Raw genomic sequence first — 25,261 nt, 5'->3', positions numbered from 1 at the left:
AAAATTCATCATGTTTGTGCACGTAGTAATCACCAATGCCTACAGTTTAATGGACTTTTGTTTGCACATAGTAAAGCTAAAATATTAGCAAACCTTAGCTAAATCCAATTAAATTTGCGTGATACGATACGAATCCTAAATTAATTGGTTAAATATACATAATAAATAAACTCTTTAAATGTTCAGAGGGCTTACTCCCACTAGCACTTGTGATAGCGTGATAGCGCACTACATGTCGTAGTGCGGTGTCTCTTTTCATGTGTCATATTGGAAATAATAATAGCTAATAATGAGTTTTAGCTATCTTCTCCTTTTAGGACTGCTGTGTTTTTATCTGTGCTTTTGTAATTTAAATTTAATTAAAATGTCTACACTTGTATATTCAAGCTGTAGGGTTACAAGTGTTTATGTGTTTAGTTGGAGGCATTTATTTCAGTTTCAATTAAATTAATTTTATTTTATTTAGGACAACAATTTGAGAGACTATCTAAAGCTGAGGTGTACTTTTGGGAACTCTATTTATAAAATCAGTTGATTGCTTGCCTCTTTATGGAAAGTAAGAAAAGACTGTAGTTGCTATATTCTTTAATATACCTACGAGCTATTTAAACCGTAACCTTGTTAAGATTTAGATTAGAAAATAATGTTTATTCATTTCAAAAAAAAATCTTACAATTGCTATTACGTAAAATAAATCCATAATATTCTGCTGTTTTCGCCGTATTATGTACCTATTGCGTCGATATCAATCAATAAAGTCTATTTATTTTATAACCTCACCTTGACCTCCAATCCCGACGCCGGCATGGTAACCAGCAAAGTTCACTCCCAATTTTCCATCAGTAAACGTAATGAATTGCGGAGCCTGCAAAACAAAAAAAAACATTTGTTTTATTCCATTTATCTTTTTTACTTATATCATAGTAAAATTCAACAATTCAGTTCTGATTTCGCGACAGTTATTCTTGACTTCTACATTGGTGATAGTGCTTGTATTTGGTAAAAAGGTACCACTTAACCTTAGAACGGTGGAAGAGGGTTGCCTCAGGCGCCTTGTGGTAGACGCGTCTGTGTTAAGCGTTTTCTTACGAGAAGAATGTGTAAGGAATACAATTGACAACAAGATCAAAATGATGTATGCGCACAAATAATAGTTTATGTAGTCCTTATACGCCTCATTGGCACGTCTGCTTTTTAACGTTTTCTTTTAGCCCATAAATATTATACACATAAAAACAAAAATAAATAAGTTTCGAGAGTTTAATGCTATTCATTAATGTTAAACATACAAAACTGAAAATAGAATAGTTATTTTAAAACCATAATATGTATTTATCATAATAGATCGAATTACCCTTTTTCGATGCGTTCTAGTAGCGGCTAAGAAGTATTTTGGATGTATTGTAAATACAATGTATGTTAAGCCATAATGCAGGACAGTCCTAAATTAATGTATATAGTAATTGTCATTATGATAATCTCGCCAATAACACAACAATAAGTGTGGTAATAAAGTCGAAATTTAATCCCAGGATAGCTATTACCCAAAATAAAATCGAGAAAGGACAACAAAGTATTTATTGAACATAACAATATTTTTCATCTTGCTAATTATGATTAGCTTTAGTAGAAACATTTGCGTCAGATATTTAAGCAAAATTCGACTCAAGAGAGCATCTAATTGGAAATTTTATGGAGGTTGGCCTATAAATATAATTTTAAACGATCCACTTTGTAATTTATTGGTTTTATTACAAAAAGACGAGTCCATTTTGTATATTTAGATTAACTGGCTTAAGATTAACCAACGGTAAGTAGGAGATAAAATATATTTAGCGGAAAGAGTAGATTTAATTTATCCAGTTTTTATTTTGTTTGTCAAAATATAACGGTATTATCTTCGTAGAAGAAATAAAATTGTTTTATATAACTACGGATTTATTTTATCGTTTGTTAAAATGTGTTTTTTAAAAACTAATCAGAAGGACAAAAATCATAAGAACAAGAAACAAAAGTTAAGCGGTTTTCATCGATCGACCCAATACTTGTCAAAGCAGGGATCGCACCCGCGACACGTCGCGCACAGTGAGTTTAACGTGGTGACCTATCCGTACAATCAGAATCCAAGATTAGATTGTTAATGAAACACTTATAATAACAGTGCATAAACACAGAGAGCTCTGAGACAAAAAACTATGTTGGAAGAAGAGAGACGGCACTAACTTGATTGGTGCCGTCTTGCTTCCGCAACAGCACAATTCTATTTTAAAAGATCATAGTACACAGCTGATGGAATAATAATTTTGTTGGCAACTTGAAATAAACAATAGGACATTAATATTCAAAACCCTGATATTTCTCAACAATAACAATGGCTTTAATAAAACGTTGAAAATTCGCCTCCATAAACATTTACGATTTAATTAAAACTACTTGTTGACCAGTTATTACTAAGACGAAAACGTTTATCTTTTAGTCACTTTTGCTAAATGCAGAAATGTGTTATGTAGTATTTCTAGTAATGTGCAACATTGCCAAAACTGACTAAAACAAAAAAAATGTTGACAATTCTTACATTTTGATGTTATCGAAACAAAAAATATTTATACATCTGAGCACTTAAGTATCACACAGTATTTTGCTGCAAAGTGGGATGTAGAGTAACTACCTAAGCGTGATTCTAAAGGTAGACTCTACATTAAAAAATCAAACCAGCTCAAAAAATACTCATCAAAATCAGTTAAGTTGTTTTCGAGATTCCAGGAAGCATTGAATGGATCACACATAAACAGACAATTAACTATTTACTTAAAATTAATATAGAAGTAGTGACCCAGCGTCGGTATCAAAATAATCACATACCTACAAATGACATGCGCGAATCTTCTATCATTATTCCATTAGGAAGCACTAAACGAACAGCTTTTTATAACAGATTCGAATAAATTAAATTATATCTAGGAAATACCCATACCAAGATGACTCATAATGACAGGTGCGACAATCATATTGAGTTGTGTCCTGCATTAAAAGATGATTGTACATCAGCTAATACACCAGAGATTACAAATGACTACATTATAGAAACAGGTAGTTGTATGTATATAGACAATGGCTTTTGTTTAACACCATAAGAATCTTACGCAACTTTAGGTCGCGTTAGGGGTCATAGGGAAAATTGAATGTGTTTTGTTTACTAGAAAATTTCTGCGGTTTTGTTGCTAGATATTAAAGTATAAATATTTTTGTTGCTCGCGGTTTTGCATGCATAGATGTCGGATGTAAATAGCTGCAAAAACATAACGATCCTTTAACGTGTGTTAATCTAACGAGTCAGCTACTTCCATACCAAAGTTCTTCAAAGTACAGCCGTTTGGGCATGAAAAAGCAACAAACATACACATTAATAAAAAAAATGACACCCATCGTACATTTTGACTGACTGTCATAGTGTATGCATGTATGTACATATTATGCAGTGACATTTCGTGACGAAAACTGTCTTTAAAATACTGGCTGTATTTATACATTTCAGCAACAGCTCTTTATCTCAGATATCAGCTATATGTATGTATGGGTGTGAAAACACATCTTAATTATGTACATACATGCAATTATGGTACGAATGTACTTACTACCATTCGTATGTTACGACCGCTAATAGCCAATTATGACCGTAATATTTTGGTTAACATTTCGATTATCCTTGTTCAATATAACTTTTTTATCATCAGATTATCTTTGATAATATTTTCAAATATCGACTGAACAACATCGTATAACTGGTTAGTTCATTGAAAACTTACACTTATGTATTTTTCGGTTTATTTATGCATAACGCGGAGTTGTCAAACGCTTAAATTCAATTTCAAGTATCCAGTCTTGGAGAAGTCCGCCATGTTGAGAACAGAGTCGGAAAATCTTACTTAACAACTACACGCACTAACGCACAGAAAAGAAAGTTAGTTGCATTTGTAGGAATAATTCAGATACGTAAATTATCATCAGGCTAGCCTTTTCCCAACTACATATGTTAGCATTGGCTTCCAATCTAACCTGATGCAGTCAAGTGTTTAAAAGGTTACAGTGAACAGTGTTTTACATGGAGAAATTGCCTACCTGGACTCCTCAACCCAACCTGGGCAACAAGATACCACTTAGAAAAAATGGTTTTCAGACGTTCAAGAATCTAACTAACGGTTATAACTGCTAAATTAAAAAAGACGGTCACCTATCCAAAAACCGACCTTGTCAATCGTACCTGAATCTATGATCAACCAACTTATGCAGTTGATTTTTCATTATTTATTTTATCATCTAAAATATCTTATTATCAACTCATTATTTATTTCTCCATTAATATCTTCACAATTCTTCATAATTTTAACCTCTCTGTGCTTTGACTTCAGCTTTAGAAAAACTTGTATCAAACAACCTAACGAAGCGTTTCAAACAAAATGAGTTCTTCAGTCTTAACATCATTAACCTTTGTCATGGCTTATTACTAAAACATTTTATCTTAGCACGGATCCTCTTTTATGAAAGCCTCAATTAGACGAGCGTGATAACTAGTCTGAGTGAGTCAATGTTTTTCTTTTATCACACTCACGTTTAAATTTATTTGTTTCATTTGAGTGAAGGATTTTGCAAAAGTCTACAAACATCGGATTGAAAAAGAAAATTAGGTCTTAGAACAAGTGTGTTACGAATGACATTAGATTATTTACGTAAAAGAATACACAGCATGTAAACTGTTGTTTTTTGTTTCCTTCATAATCTAAGAGTAAATCACAACCATTGTTCCTTTTGGAAGTTTCAATTTGGGTAGGCAATACATTAACTTAATACACAAGGAGTTACACGCTGACGGAGTCGCGGACACAGCTATCTATACTTTTCTGCCGGAAGTCACTATTCCACGCGGACGAAGTCGCGGGCACAAGCTAGTTATTAAATAAAACTCCAATCGGTCGTTCGATAGGTGAGAAAATCGAACATGTCTGAATCCCAGGAGTAGGGATTCAGACATGTCTGAATCCCAGGAGTAGGGATTCAGACATGTTCGATTTTCTCACCTGACGGCAGAAAAGTATAGATAGCTGTGTCCGCGACTCCGTCAGCGTGTAACTCCTTGTGTATTAAGTTAATGTATTGGTAATATTTATTATTATTATTTATATTGGTAATATTGTTTAGATCACGTTCACATAAGGCTTAACCCTTTATAAGACACAGAACTTAAAAATATTTATAGCTTTTAAACTTTATAATAATGTGTTAAGGTTCAAATTCTGGTGGCAATATAAGTACCACTGCCTTATAAAGGTAAGGTAAAGGTACCTATAAAACGAAAATACTTTAGTGCAAAGCTTCCGGGTAAACTATATTGAAAGTTGACCCGTCCGGCACGTGAACATAAAGACTTTTAGAACTGCTAACACGGGAAAGAGCAACATACAACTGACCATGTGAGAAACAACTGACACTGAGATCTACTCCAGCAACACGAAAAGTCTGCCCTTGAGCCTTGTTAATTGTCATTGCATAACACACCGATACTGGGAATTGCGTCCTTTTAAATTGGAATGGAAAATTATTTGGTATTAAGGGTATTCTGGGAATAAAGACGGTTTCTCCTGCACCGCAACCTGTTAAAATTTGAGCCTCGATTATATTTTGTTGCAACTGGGTTACTTTTAGTCGAGTTCCATTGCAAAGTTGTGGTGGTTTTAAATTTCGGAGCATAATAATCGGTATCCCAATTTTTAAACAAATTTCATGAGAGGGAAGTCCGGGCATATTTAAAGAATTTAAAAATTCTATCGGGTAATTAGTGGCTTCTTGTTCATCGACCATTCTATTTATTGATCTATAAACTTTGCTTTCCCGCTGTATATTCGACAGTATTTTGTTATTGATCTCAGATGCCTGGTCATTGCGAGGAGTTAAAATAGATCTTTCGCATAGCCAAGAATTGTCCCTATTTAATATATTTGTTACGTCACCGTAAACCGACGATATAAGATGTGGTTGAGATTGCACCATACAACATAATTCAGGCGTCAGTATAAGTTTTCCTTGGTGTAGTTGTGGATAGGTACCTTCACCAATCTTTAATAATGTGTCAGAAAATTGACTATCATCCGGGTTATCTCCAGTTCTCACTCGCATATTTATAGTCAAATGCACCGATTGTATATCTCGCCATAAATAAGAGCTTTTCAGGCAAGCCCTAACCTCATCAGCTCGGGTTCCCCGTGGTATTACCGGTAAGGTTTGTCGGAAATCACCACAAAATAAAACCGTGATACCGCCCATTGGTCGATCATTTTGTCTTATATCCCTTAAAGTTCTGTCTACCGCTTCTACTCCTTTTCGATGGGCCATCGTACATTCATCCCATATGATTAAACTACACTCGCGTAATACCTTAGCTTTGTCGCTATTTCTTGAAATACTACAGGTTGGATTTTCCGTGCGATCTAAATCAATTGGTATTTTAAACATACTGTGAGCAGTTTTACCTCCTGGTAGCAATGTTGCAGCTATCCCTGATGAAGCTACGGCAAGAGCAATTTTACGCTGATTTCGAACATAAGCCAATATTAATTTAGTCAAAAAGGTTTTTCCAGTTCCTCCAGGTGCATCTAAAAACCATATTGTTCCCAAATTATTTTGAACACTATTGCACACGCGGTCATAAACTGAACGTTGTTCTGCAGTCATCATTGGGATACCGTTTTCTAATGTTGTCAGCAGTTCCGTTAAATTGTAACCAATCTCTGCGGAATATTCCCTATTAGTTACCTCTCCGACTGAGGTTGGTGTTGGCAAACCATATTCACAGAGTGATTTACCGCCTACTGCTGTTAAGTCATCCTGAAGAGCTAATAAGCACTGATTTATGGCAAGATCACGGAAATTATCATTAGTTGTGCCTTCATCATTGTTAGGTATATTTCTAAGAAAGTCTTCTGAAAATTTTTCTTTATATTTTTCCCATAATGTTACAGCATCTGATAAATTACAAAATGTGAGTAATGTTACTAATAAATGGCGTAACCGTCGTGGATTATCACTAACACAGGATTCTGCTAAAGCGTCATCCCAATGCTGATCATTTTCAAGCAAATGACGCGCTTGGCAAGCTGCTTGATAAGTGGGATAAACAACATCGTCTACTTTTCTCAAATCTATAAATGAGGTTGGTCCTCGCACGGTATGTAATAATAATCGCAAATAGAAACACTCAGCGTTGTTAGGATGAACGGTGTACACTCTACCAAGAACATGTTCTTTAAAAATACCTGACTCGCCATCTACAGGCCTGCCACGGCGTCTTCGATTAAAGACACCCCGTTGCTTATCGTAGGTATAATACGATGGAACTTCCTCATACAAAAGAGATTTTGCAAAATCATCAGTTTGGCAAAGTCGAAAGAATGCTAATAAACTTGTTTGTCTAGGGTTCTCTAACCATTCTGTGACATTTTCGGCGTTGAAATATGTATATACGTTGGCCGCCTTCAAGATGAACATCCAGATGAGTCACAGATGGATATCTTTCGTGAATGTTGAAACTTAAGATCCGCCACACAGCTTCTGAAGAACTTATATATCTGCCTGACTGAAATCTTGTAACTTCATCATGTTCATTTCTCAAAGCAAATGTAGCTTGGTCACTGCCCTTATTAATATACTTACAAATATATTTTATTGACTCTACACTATTACACATTTCAACATTTATGTGAGCTTGAAATGCTCTGGACAACACAGGAGAATACGGAACGACCCACCTATTATCTAAAGTAACTTGTTGTCCAGACACTCGCTTTTCAACAGTAAAACCATCATTATCTCTTGAACGGCGACGATATAATGGGTATCCATCATGTCCTGTTACAGTGCCATCCACTAAGGCTTTTGGATATCTTTTAGTGCAACGACCGTCTTGCATGCAAGGAGAATTCCCGTTAAACGAACCACATGGACCATGTATCATATGAGTTTTAACAATGTCGTATAACACGGGATCTGCAATCGGACTTGGAATTTCAGCACTGATTAAACTGTCTACATCATTAGGTCGAACCTTATCTTTTAACCAAAGCAGGATATGTGCGTGAGGTAAGCCGCGTTTTTGCCATTCAATACTATACATATAACACAATACTTCTCCAAAAATTTTATCTTTGGTAAGTAGATCTATCATTGATTTTAATTTTAAATGAAAAACTCTTGCTATGATATCATGGCGGTCATGCGGTGCTTGACCCTCAAGAAGCTCCCGAGTAATTTCATCCCACTTAGGATTGGTAGTTACAGTAATAAATAAGTCGGGACGTCCATATTTTCTTACGTAACAAAAAGCATCTTGAGTACGTTCGTGCATGTATCGTGGACCACCAGTAAAAGAAGAGGGCAAAATAACTAAACGACCCATATTCACCGTATCGTTATCTTGCTGCATGGCGTCGCGAAGGTGCACGTATTCTTCAACGCGCAGCTGCCTTTGATTAGATCGTATATAAACTAATCTTTCGGTTTCAATTTTTGCGTACATGTCTACAATAAACTGATTGAATAAGCCACGAAAACGTTGAAAGTATACAAACCTATTCCGTCTTACTTGCAAGTGGTAACAGTAAAATTGAAGGCATGAAATCTTTTTATTATAATTAGGTGCGCCTGTACGCGGATCAGTTTGGTATAAACTCACCTCTTCCCCCCGGACCTCGAATACGAGCAGACGTGTTCCAAGACTCATACAGTTCATTATTTTTAAATTTTTAATAATAATTACCCAAAATTAAAACTAAGAAAATAATAGGAGTGCATAACTTGTGCGTAGTGCTCGCGCAGCCATTATACACGTTATACGCGCACTTCCATCTGCGCGTGAGCAAGAGTAAGGTGTATTGCCGTCTTCTTCTCCGAGCGCCGAGCCACGCCCCCAGCCCTCTCCAGGTACACGCTCACTATAATTGCTGTCTCTGTCTGTGCGCGCTGCGCTACTGCTCTTGCCGTTCTCTGAGCGCCTAGTACTGATAGTTTGTACGGACGCGACGCCACCGTAAACGGAAGGAATCAAACCTGAGTTATAAGAAGCTTACCCAGAAAGGGAAAGGCACGCAGAAAATAAAAGAGGTCGGCCCTGAGGAACAACGGACGGATTTCTTAAACACTATCTTTCACACATAAGTAATTTGTCACTAACGCCAACAACAATAATAGTCATTAAATAAGCTTTGCGCTGCCGTTAATTACCTCATACGAGCTCTGCTGCCCTGGTACTTAGTCATTGAGAGACTCAACAATATGCATCGCACCCCTCCCGCCTCTCCGCTCCTATCACCTATACCACCCGCCGCTAAAGAGACAACAGCTACGTCTATGCCGATGCGCTTTACTCCATATGAATCATCGCTTCCGCACTGCGCATCGGCGCCTGACCTATCAGTTGACTCAAATATTACGGAACGCAACAAAAAGAGGAAGTGTGATGTTGAGCCGGATAAACCCGGAAACCTCAATACCGGAGCTGCGCCCGCCCATTTTACTTGTACTCAGTATGAAGACTTGATGATAAAGATCAATAACATTATTCTCCAAAATGATGAATTAAAACATACGGTTGAACTAATGTCAGATAAGTACGACGAATTCCTTAGTCGCATTTCATGTCTGGAAGCCGAGAAGAGAGAGGACAAAAAGAGAATTTGTCAATTGGAGGAAAGATTAGAGCACCTAGAACGAAGTTCTAAAGCTTCGGAAGTAGAAATTCGTAACGTCCCGAAAACTAAGGATGAAACGAAAGACAACCTGTGTAACTATGTTATGAACCTGGCCGAAACATTGAAATTAAACATCAATCAGGCCGATATAAAGGACGTCTACAGACTTAAATCCAAGGGAGAGTCATTCCCTATTATTGTGAATTTTAACTCCGCTCTTACCAAAGAGAAGTTAGTCAAAGAGGTGAAAACTTTCAATAAGAATAAGGGAAAAGGCGATAAACTCAATACTACCCATTTAAAGCTCAAATCTAACCAGCCGGTGTTCGTATCTGAAAGACTAACATATAAAGGGCAGAAATTATATTACTTAGCCAGAACGCATCATAAATCTTGCGGTTTCAACTTCTGTTGGACATCACGCGGCATAGTCTATGTACGAAAGAATACTGGTGACCCACAAATAAAAATTAATTCCGAAGAGGATATCCAAAAGCTTAAACATTCTAGCTTAATGTGACTACTGGTAATAAATTGGAACTGTAAACTGAAATACTCAAACTTTCTCCGTTTCTGTCATAATTGTTCGCATGTTGTTTTTATTATCTTATTTAAAAAAGTTTTAATGTTAATTGTATATTACGCACTATACCTTCACGCACACACATTTTCCAATCACTTCAAAATATATAAAATACTCACACTTAGATACATACATACACTATCACTTGATATTACATATGAGTTTCAATGTCTCAATAGTTATGAACTTGATTCTGCAACTGAATTCCTCACCCCTGAAATATACTTATTTTTTATACTTGGAACGAAAACTAGTGTCTTAATTATCAGGAAATCTTATAAATGGCTCCTTTAGATCAAATTATCCAGGACATTGATAATGTTTCTGTAGCAAAATCCTATAAATGCGACCCAGAAACTTGTAATAATTTTATTAAAGTTAACACTAAAACGCTTACTATCATAACACAAAACATCCGAAGTATTTACAAGAACATGGATAATTTTGTTGCTTACTTGGCTAGGCTTGCATTCCTACCGGATGTTATTATTCTAACTGAGTGTTGGCTGAACGAAAATAAACCACCTCCAGCTTTGAACAACTACTCCTGCTATCACTCCCAAAAACGCTTGAACAAAAATGATGGGATTGTCGTTTATATCACAAATAATGTCAATTGTACGGTAGAAGAACCGGACCCAATTGGAGCAAACTTTCTTTTGTTAACCATTAATTCGGAAATCACTATATTAGCTACATATAGATCTCCGTCTATTCATTGCATTGTCGGTTTCCTAAACTCTATCGATAAACTGTTACGGACCTGTAAGTGCAAACATGCAATAATCATCGGTGACGTTAACATTGACATAAAGCCAAATAATTCTGATAGAAACAGTCCTGCTTATCTGGATTTAACGGCTGGTCTGGGTTTTCTACCTGGACACACTTTTCCCACTAGGCTAAAAACCTGTCTCGATCATGCTATGATTAAAACCACTGGTCCGGCGACGGTTCTGGTCTTGGACTCCACGGTTACCGATCATGACTCAGTTCTAATCTGCCTGTCCTCCATACGAAATCGCGCAGGAAGAAATAACGTAGTTACTAAGACAGATTTTAACTCAGCTCTGAAGCAATTGGAATGTGCGGACTTATCATTTGTATCTTCTCTGTCGGATGCTGAGAAAACTGCATGTCTCTTTACTGATACGTTGTCTGGCATAATAAGAAGAAATACAACTACACACGTCATCGCTAGTCGGAGGAGAGTATTAAAACCCTGGATCACAGCCGGATTGTTGCGATGTATCCGGAACCGTGATAAACTTCATATGAATGTAAGAAAGAACCCTAATAATGAAACTTTGGAAATTACGTACAAACGATACAGAAATTTTTGTAATACTTTGCTAAAGAAACTCAAAAGAAATTACGAAAAATGCCTCTTACAAAATGCGAGAAGTAGTAAAGAGACATGGACAGCTATCAAATCTATCACTGGTACCGCAAAAACAAACATCCCAGCCACCGATTTGCTAAACAATAATTGTAACCCTGAGAAGGCTGTTCAAGAGATTAACAATTTTTTTGCAAACGCTGGTAAGTTGCTAGCGGATAAAATAAGAAACTTGAACTCTCAATCCAGTGACACTCAATCTGCAGTAGCTGATTCTCACATTCCCCGTGTTACAAATTCTATGGTTCTGCTTCCACCCGACGAACATGAAATTGAATCCCTAATCATGAACCTAAAAAATGATTCCGCCCCTGGTTGGGACGGCATACCAACCAGATTTCTAAAAATGGCAAAAGACATAATTGTCCCCCATCTAACCACTATCTTTAGGTTATGTTTCGAACAAGGTGTTTTTACAAAAAGCTCTCATCACTCCTGTCCACAAGGGGGGAGGCCGAGGCAGTGTTACAAATTACAGACCGATATCTGTGCTGCCTGCGCTATCAAAATTACTCGAAAAAGCATTGAATACACGTCTTACTAAATATCTAGACCAGAATAACATCTTATCGGACTCACAATGTGGTTTTAGGACAGGAAAAAGTACAGACGAGGCTGTAGCTTCCCTAGTCGACTATGTCACCGATAACCTTGACATAAACTAAAATGTATAGGTGTTTTTATTGATCTTGCAAGCATTTGACACTGTCGCGATTTCTACACTTGTGGACAAGATGGAGCGGTATGGCATAAGAGGATTAGTGCTTCAAATATATAAGGACTTTCTCTGTGGTCGCGGTCAGAAGGTTAAAATAGGAAGGGTGGTAGCACGGAGAATTTAGTCACCTACGGGGTTCCACAGGGGAGTATATTGGGTCCCAGCCTCTTCCTCATTTACATAAATGACCTGTGTCAATTGTCACTAAATAAAGGCAAAATTTTCACGTATGCTGATGACACGGCAATGGTGTTTTGTGGAGGGACATGGGACGAAGCCCAGAGAAACGCAGAGAGCGGACTGTATAAAGCAAATTTATGGCTCAGACGGAACCTTTTAACTCTCAATGCTTCTAAAACTTCTTTCATTCAGTTCTCAAATGCACGCATAAAGCAGCCTGATGTAGTTATTCGGCTTCATACGTGTGAGGTGGCAGCAGCTGCAAAATGCTCCTGTCAAGCCCTGAACAAAACCTCGGCGACGAAATATCTGGGTGTTATTTTGGACGAAAAGATATCTTGGCTACCTCACATAGATATGATCACGAGTCGGGTTAGGAAACTAACGTGGGTTTTTAAAAATCTTAGGTATGTGGCTGATCTTGAGGTCCTCCGTAACGTTTATTTTGCTCTGGTACAATCAGTTATTGGATACTGTATTAGGGTATGGGGAGGTGCGTGTAAAACACATATACTGCGACTAGAAAGGTCACAACGGTCCCTGCTCAAGACTATGACATTCAAACCATTTACATTCCCCACTAAGGACCTATATGAGACCTGTCAGGTTTTAACAGTCCGACAGCTTTTCATCTATCAGGCCATTGTGAAGCTACATGTGTCCACGCCATACAAACCGGACAAGCCTCGACCAAAGCGTACTCTTACTAATGTAATTAATGCTATCCGTTGCAATACCGCGTTGGCTAGGAGACAGTATCGATTCCTGTCCATTTATATTTATAATAAGCTAAATAAAATCCTAAACTTTTATCCGCTCTCACTGAAAGGGTGTCAAATGAAGCTAAAGAGCTGGCTAGTTGCATTAGATTATGAAGAGACTGAGAAAATTATACATTGAATTGACGAAATTATAGAACTCACATATGCAAACAGTACACAGCACACACAACTCATCACATACACAAAACACACACACTTACACAAACACATCTAATTTTTAAACTATTGTAATTCTTTTTAGTTTTGCTGTTTAAGTTGATGTACGTCTGTTTTTAAGAAAACTTCTATGTTGACATAGATTTTAAGTCATTTCTCTGGGAGAAGGCGCTGACTCCTGACATACAGGATCTACCTAGTTTGGGAGTCAGAGGCTTCATTTACTTTGTGAAACTTTATATGTCAATAAAGAATTATTATTATTATTATTATAAAGCAAAATTATAACCATCTTCCCCTCGACAGTATATCAAAGGATATTGCAAACTGTCGTAAGCCCTGTGGGTTTCATAAATACGTTGCAAACGATTATCTCTGGAACGGATAACGATATCACGCCTATCACATTCCTGGTCGACCAATACCACAGCAACTTCATTCGTGGATGGAGCATTATAACGCCCAGGGTGTTCCTGAGTTGGACGCCTATCGGCATTTATAACAATTTTATAATTGTTATCATCATCTCGAGGAAGAGCTTCTAATGCCGATTTAAAACTGCATACATACGAATTAACCTGATGCAACATGTTCTGAAGTTGTGATATGAGTTCAGTATTTAAATTCGGGAAATATTGATTTCTTATATTCGACTGTTCGTTGTAGTCGGATACAAAATATATTTGAAGAAACTTAGGTTGGTTTTCAGGCAAAAGGGATCCTATCAAATGGTAAACCTGACCTTGTATCTTAAAAGTAGGCATGAAATGACCTTCTGAGATTTGTTGAGCGCCAAAGGATGTCATTTGAAATGCACTATTATAAGTGCGAATATTATCTAAAAACTGTTTAGATTGTATAATTATGTTCCCCTAAAAGTAGTGATTTCAAAGGTTCCGGTGGGTCTTCGAATGAAGGCAAATTTATTTTACCTGTAGAACAACAGAAACCAGCTGACTCCTTACTCCACTTTGAAGCATTACAAAAACGACATACCACGTTCATATCGCCTATTACAGAAGATGATCCATAATCAATTGTGAGGTTATAAGCAAACCCACTTTTATATTTGTCGGACCAAGCCACCGAATTTCTAGATTGATCTTCTATGTGTACATCTAAGTTATTAAGGCTATGTCGAAATCTGTCTGCAGTAAGACGGGCCTCTCGCTGTTCGTCCGTTTCAAGAGACCGAATATTTTCGATTCTTAATCTTTCATTAGACAAACTTACTGATCGTTCTTGTCTCAAAGAATTATAATATTCGCGTACCGACTCTAGTCGTTGTTCATGCTCATGTGCGTCTTCGAGAGATCGAATAACATTATGGTGCACCCTATCATTTGTCAAACGGTCTTCATATTGAGTTAAAGTTTCAGATTCTCGAGATAAAATATGACGTTCGCGGTCAGCTGTGAGACGCAATTCCCTCTCAGTGTAGGTTTCTGACTCGCGAGACAATATATGACGTTCGCGGTCAGCTGTGAGACGCAATTCCCTCTCAGTGTAGGTTTCTGACTCGCGAGACAATATATGACGTTCGCGGTCAGCTGTGAGACGCAATTCCCTCTCAGTGTAGGTTTCTGACTCGCGAGACAATATATGACGTTCGCGGTCAGCTGTGAGACGCAATTCTCTGTCAGTGAAGGTTTCTGACTCGCGAGACAATATATGACGTTCGCGGTCAGCTGTGAGACGCAATTCCCTCTCAGTGTAGGTTTCTGACTCGCGAGACAATGTATGCCGTTCGCGGTCAGCAGTGAGACGCAATTCTCGTTGTGACGCAGTTTCAGCATCTCGGGATAACACATGTTGTTCTCGGTCAATGGTAAGCCTCAGCTCTCGTTGAGAAGAGCTTTGAGACGCCCGTGATGTAGCTCGTCTCGCTCTGTCAGCTGCTAATCGCATCTCTCTCTCTGGAGAGCTTTCATTGGCTCGAGAGGTTGAGGCACTAACTCTCATAGAGTTTAACCGATGTGCTCTTTCCTCTGCCGATTCTTGAGAACGCGCATTTCTCATCCTTTTAGCATCTCTCGAATTTCGAGATAAAGATGGTCGTTTTTTAGGTGGCATTGTGTATTTTTAATCGACGGTAACTGAAGCTACCTTACACTTACAATTATATATAGTTATTATGTAATAATTACGAAAATAAACTATTAATATAATAAAACACTACCAATTACGAAAATAAACTATTAATACAATTAAACACTACCAAAATAACTAATATAATAATAACGAAAATAAACTATTAATATAATTAAACACTACCAATTACGAAAATAAACTATTAATTTAATTAAACACTACCAATTACGAAAATAAACTATTAATTTAATTAAACACTACCAAATTACGAAAATAAACTATTAATACAATTAAACACTACCAAAATAAATAATATAAAAATTACGAAAATAAACTATTAATATAATTAAACATTACCAATTACGAAAATAAACTATTAATACAATTAAACACTACCAAAATAACTAATAGGTGTACCTACTACTAATACTATTAATCTAATACCTATTATATAAACTAACAACAAAACAATTCTAAAAATAAACTATTCAAAGACTAAAAGTCGTGCTGATAAGCACGGTTTGCAAATAACAATTATTGATTGTCAATAAGGTCGAACAGTCTGAACGTCTATTCGCATCAACAGCCAAATATTGTATGACGCTCGAGCGCGGACCCCCCGCCTTTTTATACCTCCCGCCACGACGCGACGCGCGTCGAGCGCGGCAACCGATACACAAAAATAATCCTTATAGCATGACTCTGTATTCACGCGCGATTTCTTATTATTTCATGTATAACTTTGGTGTTTCTACACCGATTTACATGATTCTTTTTTTATTGAATAGGTAATAATGTTAACTTTTTTAATTGGGGATGAGTGATAGTGTTGTAAACGTTAGAGTAGACAAATACAATCAGAAATCTCCGAATTGCTAAGCTATCGGGAGTTTCACGTGTTATTGTGAGTCAACCATAAAAGTTAGACATATGCTGTCGAGGAATATTTTTTATATAATTTTAGGGAGAATATTTCCGTCATACATGATTTCTATGTAGCTTTAACCTATAAGCCTGCACACGTGACGGAAGCTTAAAAAATGGAGTAACTTACCCCGTTTTCCCAATATTTCCCTTCACTGCTCTGCTCCTATTGGTCGTAGCGTAATGAAAAGTATACTATAACCTGCCCAAGAGTATGAAGAATAATTGTGCCAAATTTCGTTAAAATCCGTCGAGTAGTTTTTGTTTCTATAACGAATATACAGACAGACAGACAGACAGACAGACAGACAGACAGACAGACAGACAGACAAAAATTTTACTGATTGCATTTTTGGCATCAGTAGCGATCCCTAACCACCCCTTGATAGTTATTTTTTAAATATATTTTATGTACAGAATTGACCTCTCTCCAGATTTATTATAAGTATAGATAAGTATAGATAGATATAGATTTATCTGTTTATTAGTTTTAATTTTATTATTTAGCTAAATACATAAATAAATTCTCTGTGAAACGTTATTTCTCTCATAGTTTTACCCCCATATTGTTATTTTAGCCTTTAATGTATGCCAGCTAAGGCTGTCGGCTTAGAATGCTTGGCAGCACGATGCGTTATCGTCTTAAGTAATTCTACTCTACATTTACGCATTTTGCTACACAATATTAAACCTTATGCTGTAGCACATAACACTGTGTGTTTTAAAGTAACCATGCTTTTAAGGATTATATACCTACACAAAAAGGGGATACCTATACTATATTTCATTGATTTAAATATGGTTAAAAAAAATATATAAATATACATACCTAGTTTTGTGTGTTCATGTTTCCTCAATTTGTTCCATTGCAGGTCTAATAGAAGAAATTTCTTTCTGAAATACGTAATACTCAGTACATGAATTTACTTTTATCATACTTTAGACATTAAATTGCGAAAACGCCACTAACTACCGTACGTTTCATTGTTTCACTCTTTCACGAACCGAACATTTCGTCAAGATTTTGGATGACCGCAGGCGATATGCCGTGCGATGAATAAGGTTTTATATTTCGACAAAAACTATGAATCAAAATGCAAAGAAATTGAATAGGTGCAAACAAAGTGCCTAACATTCGTATGAATGTTGCATTAAAAGAATTAGCTCTGGTATATCCCAAACATAATATTTAATTGTTAATATCTTAACCAAATAACAAAAACAAAGAAGTCTGAAACTAGTCGAGCAATCCCGATAAATACGCGTGAATAAACTAGTAGATAAAAAAGTTCTAGAAGATTGGCCTGATTATAAGTTATAAAGGTCAAAAAAGCCTTAATGGCACATGAAACACAAATTTCTCCTTCCTCTTCACATTTTACACGTTTGCATATAGAAACTGAACATAATTCTTAATTCTTTCTGTACACATAAAGCATACAATTTCTAAATAATTATGAATAATGGAGTGATAACTCAGAAATAAGGACTTTCGCTAAGTTAAGCAAAAATATCTGTCATAAATTTCTAAATAAGATAATGATATCCATATTTTATAGTTAAGACTAAAATATATTTAGATTTTTATTTATCTTTATCCTTTTCCATTCTATAGTCTCCCTAATTGCCCTAATTAAACCAAAAACGGGTGGAAAAATGGAATATTGTTTTGTTTTTTAAAAGGTACATACTGTACTGTGCAAAAATGTAATAGTTACTGGCTCATTAACATCAAATAACACAAATAATGAAGACTATCTTTATCTGAAAATAAATAAATAAACATTTTTTTTTAGGATAGTGACAGAATATTACACAGCTTGATATCATGCAGAAAATATTGAACTACACATAATAGGAGTACCGCTATTTATGCTATGATCGCATACAAAGTAATCGCCAAGAAGCCCTAGATGTCTGGCATATATGACCGATGTTTCATATCTCAGCACTCAACGCATCATTTGCGAAGTAAAGGAATTTTTCTTCTTTCTTATCAATAATTATTGCAGTTCGACTCGCGACCCCGCCGAGTCAGCTCATGATTAGGAACTCCGGTTGGGACCGAAACTAGTCGGGCAATCCCGATACGCGTGAGTAAACCGTTGCATCATTTAATAATATCATTGTAGTTGTGGAAACGTGACAGAGTATTACACAGCGTAGAGCAGAGCACATTAGGCACATTATTAGGCAGTTTTTGACAAAAATAAACCAGTTTAATCCCCTTCAAATAGATATCCAAAAATATTTGGATACGTATTATTAATTTTATCTCGTAAACAAAAAATGAAACGGGCAGTGATTTGAAATCTAGTGTGACTTCACTTACCAGTACGTTTTTTACTGGCTTGCAATTAAAGTTGTGGAAGGCCCTTATATATAAAGAGACCTTTAACAAACAGAATTCACGACCGTCTATTGTTAAATAATAAATTGATAGACGGATAAAGGCGTCGATATTATTGGCTTTTCAATTTGTGGTTTCTCATTTTGACGAGGGACTCGCTAAATATAAATGCTTTTTGTACTTCCTACACGGATTATGAGATTATTTATAGATTTGTTGCTTTGATATCTATTTGATTGATAAATCTGACGAGATATGTAACAAATAATTAATTTCTAAGTACTGGTCGACTCAAAGAAGTTTGTGAGGTATTTAAGCAATAATCTAGATGTACCGATGTTAAGTCGTTAAATATTATAAGGTCGTCGTTATGCTCATAAAACTTATAATATACGACTCAAGCTAGTACCTACCTATGTCATTGATTACCTTCAGTACCTAAACTACTCCTACACAATCATATCGCAATCACTTACGTGTACAGGCAATGACGAAGCATTTTTTAAAGACATTTTCGTTACGATTGACACGATCTTTTTTGAAGTATCTTCATTATAAAATGATCATTTAATTTGACCAAGACTTTTTCTTTTTCCCAGTCGAATTCTCGTCGAATTCCTCCTAACTGGGAAAGACTGTAGGACGCGTCTAGACTTACTGGGTAACTTCTTCGATGGCTCGTTTCTTTTGTATCGAAAAACAGAACGCACGATTCTGAATGCTTTGCCAAATACCACGGTCCTAGCAATGAGTATCTACTGGTTGGACCGTATTATGATACACCACTTTTTTTAGCCATATAAACAAAAAATTGACTTACTTTTACTAACAAAACAAGTTCAAATCCAGGTCATTTATTACAACAATATTCAAGGTTCATTCACAGTTTTATACGCAATCCGCTTTAAAATTACTCATGCGTGCTTGACAGATCTCTAAAGCGGTTTTAGTATTTTTGATGCATGGTTGTGACACCCATTGTTCAAGCTTGGTCGTTTCCATGGCCCGCAGTCACAGACAATTACCTAACATAATTATCTCATCGGTAATATGACACGTTACTTACCTACTTGCCCGCAGTTCAAGATTACTGTGTAATTTGAAGGGATTTTTTCTTGCAATGAAATACCTACGAATACTATATGAGATTTTTTTATTCAAAAACAAGAATCCGCTTCGCGTTTTAAAATAAGTAATTGATTTTGACTAAAAGAATGGAATAATGGAAGTTGTTCTTATCAATAAAAGTATCGTCTTTTAAATACTGAAAAACATACAAATTTTAAAGATGTTCTTAAAAATCTATCAGGCATTCTTTCATACCTCAAGTTAATAAAGCACGTAACTGAAGCATAATAACTACATAGCACAACATACTATTTCCCTTTTGATAAATATCCATTTGATAGAAATCATTAAAAAAAGCAAGTTTATCAAACCATACTGTCATGACCACAACGCGTGATGCAGTGACAGCTATAACTAAAATACGGTAAAAAAAACTTCCCGACTTCAATAAGAACATTCATAAACCTTAAACAAAAGTTGTTTTATGACATCGTTTCATTTTTAATGCTAGAACATACTTCCTTTATTATCGTTCAACGCTGTGCAACTTACTAAAATGTGTGGAGAAAGAAATGTATGAAAAAAATACACTTTTATGCGAGAAGTTTTCCTTGCATTTGTTATGAGAATACTTTAGAAAATAAAGCGTGTGTTAAACTGCCTTTTGCCTGCATACACCGCGTGAGACCTACCCCTATGAGAATGTTCTGAACAAAAACCGCTCAGTTTTAAACTTATTCTGCGGTTTTTATTAAAGTAATGAATAATGTTATTAATAATGTTTTTATATATTTTCCTTGAATCAATTCTGTAAATTAATAATAAGAGCACCTTGAAAGATTATGATTAGGATTTACACGCGACTATGCCTCCATGGATTCTAGTTAATCTAGAAAAAGAGCCCTATGTTGTTTATTAAGATCCGAACTTACCGTCGTGCGTTTCATCTAAATCAGTTCAAAGGATTTGCTTTGGAAGCGGGGCAAACAAAACAACAGACAAACAGAGGTCAATTTCCTTACAATATTACAATGGATTGGATACTATTAAGGATTATAGAAGAAGTAGATTACAGAAGCATAATAGGCAACCATTTTCCGTAAGGGATTTGTTTTTAAAAGGCTGCATAAAAACAGTTTTCTAGAAACAGGGTTTTCAAATAAACTTAAAAAGGTTTTTAAATATTTCGGCGAATAAAACACTAGTATGGAAGGTAACAAGATAGATACAAAACACTCAACGAATATTTGGATCATTAAAATGAATCACATTTACAAAATTTTCATGAAACACGAATAATCACGAGCAAATATCCAAAGAGAATTCATCTATCGCCATCACTATTAAAAAAAAACACAACAACAAAAAGAACGCCTATTACAAAAAAAAAAAAAAAAATACCTTTGACCGATACTAAACCGATTCATCAAAATACCGATGAAAAATTCCAACGCAGACCCAGACCCCAGACCCCCCGTCTGGAATCATGTCCAGAACCCCTGGACCACGGGATCGGTATAACGTCCCTTCCACCCTGTATATTTATTATATGCTTCTATTCCAAAATCTCTGAAACACTGCCGTAAGTAGCCATGACCATGATAGTATATAAGTACGTATATTAATTTATGTGCTACCGGATGTTTTGTAGTAGGCAACAAATCAAATGTACTAATATTGACGGGAATGCTAATTACATCCTTTTATTCCGGCAAAAAAAGTTTCGCAAGTTCCTTTGTTATTTCCAAACGTTGATAGCAATATATTCGGAGAAAATTGAAGGTTTCATTTGTTTTGCTAGGGTTAATAATATTAAAACCTCTTTTAACAGGCTTCGAAAACGGGCAGTTTAATTGTTGTTTATATTATTCCTACAAATATTTTATCATTGATCCTTACCTAGATATTGAAGGTAAACTGACCACTTTTACGTGGCAGTAGCTGATTTAAATATGAAAAGTGAAAAGTGTTTCATAATATTGTGTTAGTAAGTGAAGTGAGTACGATTTTTGATGCATAGCATTTTTTGGCTTTAATTTTAATTATCTACACCGTAACTTATTGAAAAATCGTAAAAATTAAAATGTAAGAAATATTATAATGTCTATATTTTAACATATATTTTTACTTTAATAAAACAAATCGCAATTATGTTACAGTCATTTTAATTAAAATTTGGAATTTTAATTACAATTAAAATGTCAAATTTTAATTATTTATGTGATTAAATTTCAAAACAAATTTAATTTCTTTATGAACAATCTTAAGTTACTTAATTCAAAATGCCACCGAGATTAACTAACTTTTTTAATCAATTGAAATTCTGTCCTTGCCACAAGTTTTGGATAATTTTAGCTTGAAATTTTGATAAGAAAACAGCCATCATAGCTTCACCTTAAACACGTTTTTCAGGATAAAAATGAATAAATAGATTCCTCTCTCTATCATCATAATTTCACAGTCCACAGCTAGACAAAGGTCTCATGACACACCATCCTTTCTCCAAGTCTGACTAAATTATTACATAACTTTTATGAAACCCTAGAGAACATGTTATCTAGCACTAATGAGTATTCGTAAACCTATATAAGACAAGTCGTATCCGTTGCATAATGTTATATTAATGTTAAAGGTTTTATTTCCAATTATTTATTATTTATTTCCACTAATATTCACAAACACGTCAGTTTTTTTTTTTTTTTAATTATAAGTATATCATTATATTCTTTTATACAGAGTCTAATACCCTAGTTAATAAAAAACCATGCGTAAGAGCTAGTTTAATATATTTCGATCCTAAATTACCCGGGCATGTTACAAAAAGCTTCTAGGAATCGCAAAAACAAAAACTCCAAATATCAGTGCCTTTGGTACTGTACATTTACGGATAACACCGCACCGCTCTTTTAGTTTGCGTCAATCCAATATAATCCGAGTATTTTTAAACAAAAGTTTGACTTAGTACGCTTGGCTTAGTTCTATTTTTGGTAAATAGTTTTCTACCTGAACCCAGCGTGCAGGGAAAGCTTTTGGTCGCACTACGAACGGATTTAAAATCTGAATAAAGTTTGTAAAATATAGGTATGCGGAAGCAAATTAATATTGCCTGTACGTTTTATTCTATGTACATGACGTTTTCATCACGGCTTTTTTGAAAAGCCTCTTTGTCATAAAGCTTATTCAAACAATGAATGTTGTGCTAAACTAGGCTTTAATTCGTTTACTCCCAGTTTGCATATCCAATATTTCATGTTAAGGTCAATAGAAAATATTTAAGTCTAATGAGAAAAACTATTCATAGCTGGCGTTATAGAATTAGGTAAGTGTTAATAAATAAAAAATATACCTAGTCAAAGACTATCGTTCTGTAACAGCAGAAAAATAATAAAAGATTAAAAATTGTTAGAGATCACTAAACAAAATATAAGAGGTCAATTATTTAAATATGTTTGGTATTTTTTAAAGAAATCCCACTGAACCGAATTTTCCAAGGCAAAAACGAAACTACGATTTAATTTCGACAAAATATTTAATAAAAAAGATCCTTATCAGACAATAATTCCTAGACGTTCATTTATTTAACTTTATATTTCGTCTCATAACTTAGAAAATAAATTCGTTCCACAAACATGGCTTTAACAAAAACAAGGTTTTCCTAGATATAAGTTATTCTGATTAATGTCATAAACGTTCCGACTGAGATGCGTTTCATTTGTCAAGTTGCACTATAAAATCTGTTTAGTGCGCAAACATGCAAATGTAACTTTTTGTTTGTCTTTCATTAAAAGTTTTACTAAAATTGAAATTCAGTTTTATAAATACAAGTGTTAGAAATTATACCATAAAAAATATACTTGAAAATGTCTGTTTTCAATGTGTTTGTTTGTGTGAAATTATAACTAAATTATTTTTGGAACATTAAGCGAACATTTTTTGAACGATGATTGAACTTTTGCGTAATTAACGTATTCATATAGAACTATTAAAATATCAAAATATATTATCCTTTTGAAACATTTTTTTGTCCAAACTTTTCTTTAAGTTGATTTTGTTGATTAGCTACACAGCCAACCGAGGTTGATGTCACCAAGCCAAACCAACTGGGTGCAACATGTCACGGATTCGATCCTTGTGTAGGACAAGCCTTTGTATGATCCAAGAATTCATGACCTGAGTCTGGGTATCTTTGAGCTAAACATAGACTTGAACATTTTTCAAAAAGCGACACAAGGATTAAGGTCTTTACTGAGAGAGTCGATTACAAAATATATTCATCAAGGAACAATTTAATAAAAATCTTTATTAAAGTAGCGTTCATATTTTAATGATCAGTAATCGGTAATTAATTCAATAAATGCATAGTTACACTTTTTACTAAGCCTTATAATCTTAATCACAATTGACAATTAAAAGAATTATTTCTTTGAGTATTAGAACCTGTTTCTTTAAGTTAACAATGATGTATTACGTAATCAGTGCTAATTGCTCTAGTCGCTATAAAAGTTTAAACTAGTTTTTATTGCGATAAGTATGGAATTCTAGAATCGTGTGGTATCTAATAGGACATACACGATGATCGTCAATTTAACCTTGTTGATATCGTGACATCATTCATGTTACTGAAATTTTGGCTGATATGATGAATATTAAGAGTATGACATTCGTTAAGCGTAAGGATGCCTAAGAAATTTTCGAATAATTGTAAATTTCCAGAATGCTTTAGACCAAATATTTTCGGATAAAATTTTTGAAAATGAAATCGGAAAATTGCGAGTTTGACTCGCGAAACTAAATGCTCTTGCGAATAACGAAGAAAAACCTAAGAAGATATTTGTAGGTAGTACACAGCACGTACTTAAATACAAGACTGAGACTATACAGTTACTAGATCCTTCCATAAAAAGTCGGACAAAAGTTTTATTTCCTCTAACGTATTCCCATAAATCATTTCATGGGCGAGCTTAGGATAAAGGATACTTTAACGTCAGAATGAACTCACTCACGAACAAAACCAAGGGTAAACCTTGTTATTCAAAATACCCGAAAAACAGTTGCCGAAGCTACCGGGTTGGTGACCGCATAATATTTCACAAGTCACAAAGCGCGCTTGGTCCGGGTGACATTGATAAATCGTTTGATTTTATTTCATGTTGATCTGAAATATAATTGATTAACAGAGTAGTATTCCCATTCGCTACTGTGTGGCATCGCGAATTTTTTCAGAGAATAAAAAAAAAAGTTTTTTAGTCTATGGCAACTCACAACTAAACGTC

The 25,261-nt window shown here is 35.2% G+C and overlaps 1 protein-coding gene across 2 annotated transcripts in view; it reads right to left on the bottom strand.

Moving 5' to 3' along the window:
* LOC113497966 overlaps positions 1 to 25,261 on the bottom strand; it is a 56,992-nt gene that overhangs the window by 10,176 nt on the left and 21,555 nt on the right. For both annotated transcript variants that reach the window (XM_026877815.1, XM_026877816.1), the window contains exon 3: positions 781 to 865. In XM_026877815.1, coding sequence (XP_026733616.1) covers positions 781 to 865 — 85 coding nt within the window. The remainder of the gene's footprint in view (positions 1 to 780; positions 866 to 25,261) is intronic.

The sequence above is a fragment of the Trichoplusia ni genome, chromosome 10, assembly GCF_003590095.1.
Source record: "Trichoplusia ni isolate ovarian cell line Hi5 chromosome 10, tn1, whole genome shotgun sequence".
Lineage (NCBI taxonomy): Eukaryota > Metazoa > Arthropoda > Insecta > Lepidoptera > Noctuidae > Trichoplusia > Trichoplusia ni.
The sequence above is the reverse complement of the archived record's forward strand: the minus strand, read 5'-3'. Positions and strand labels throughout refer to the sequence as shown.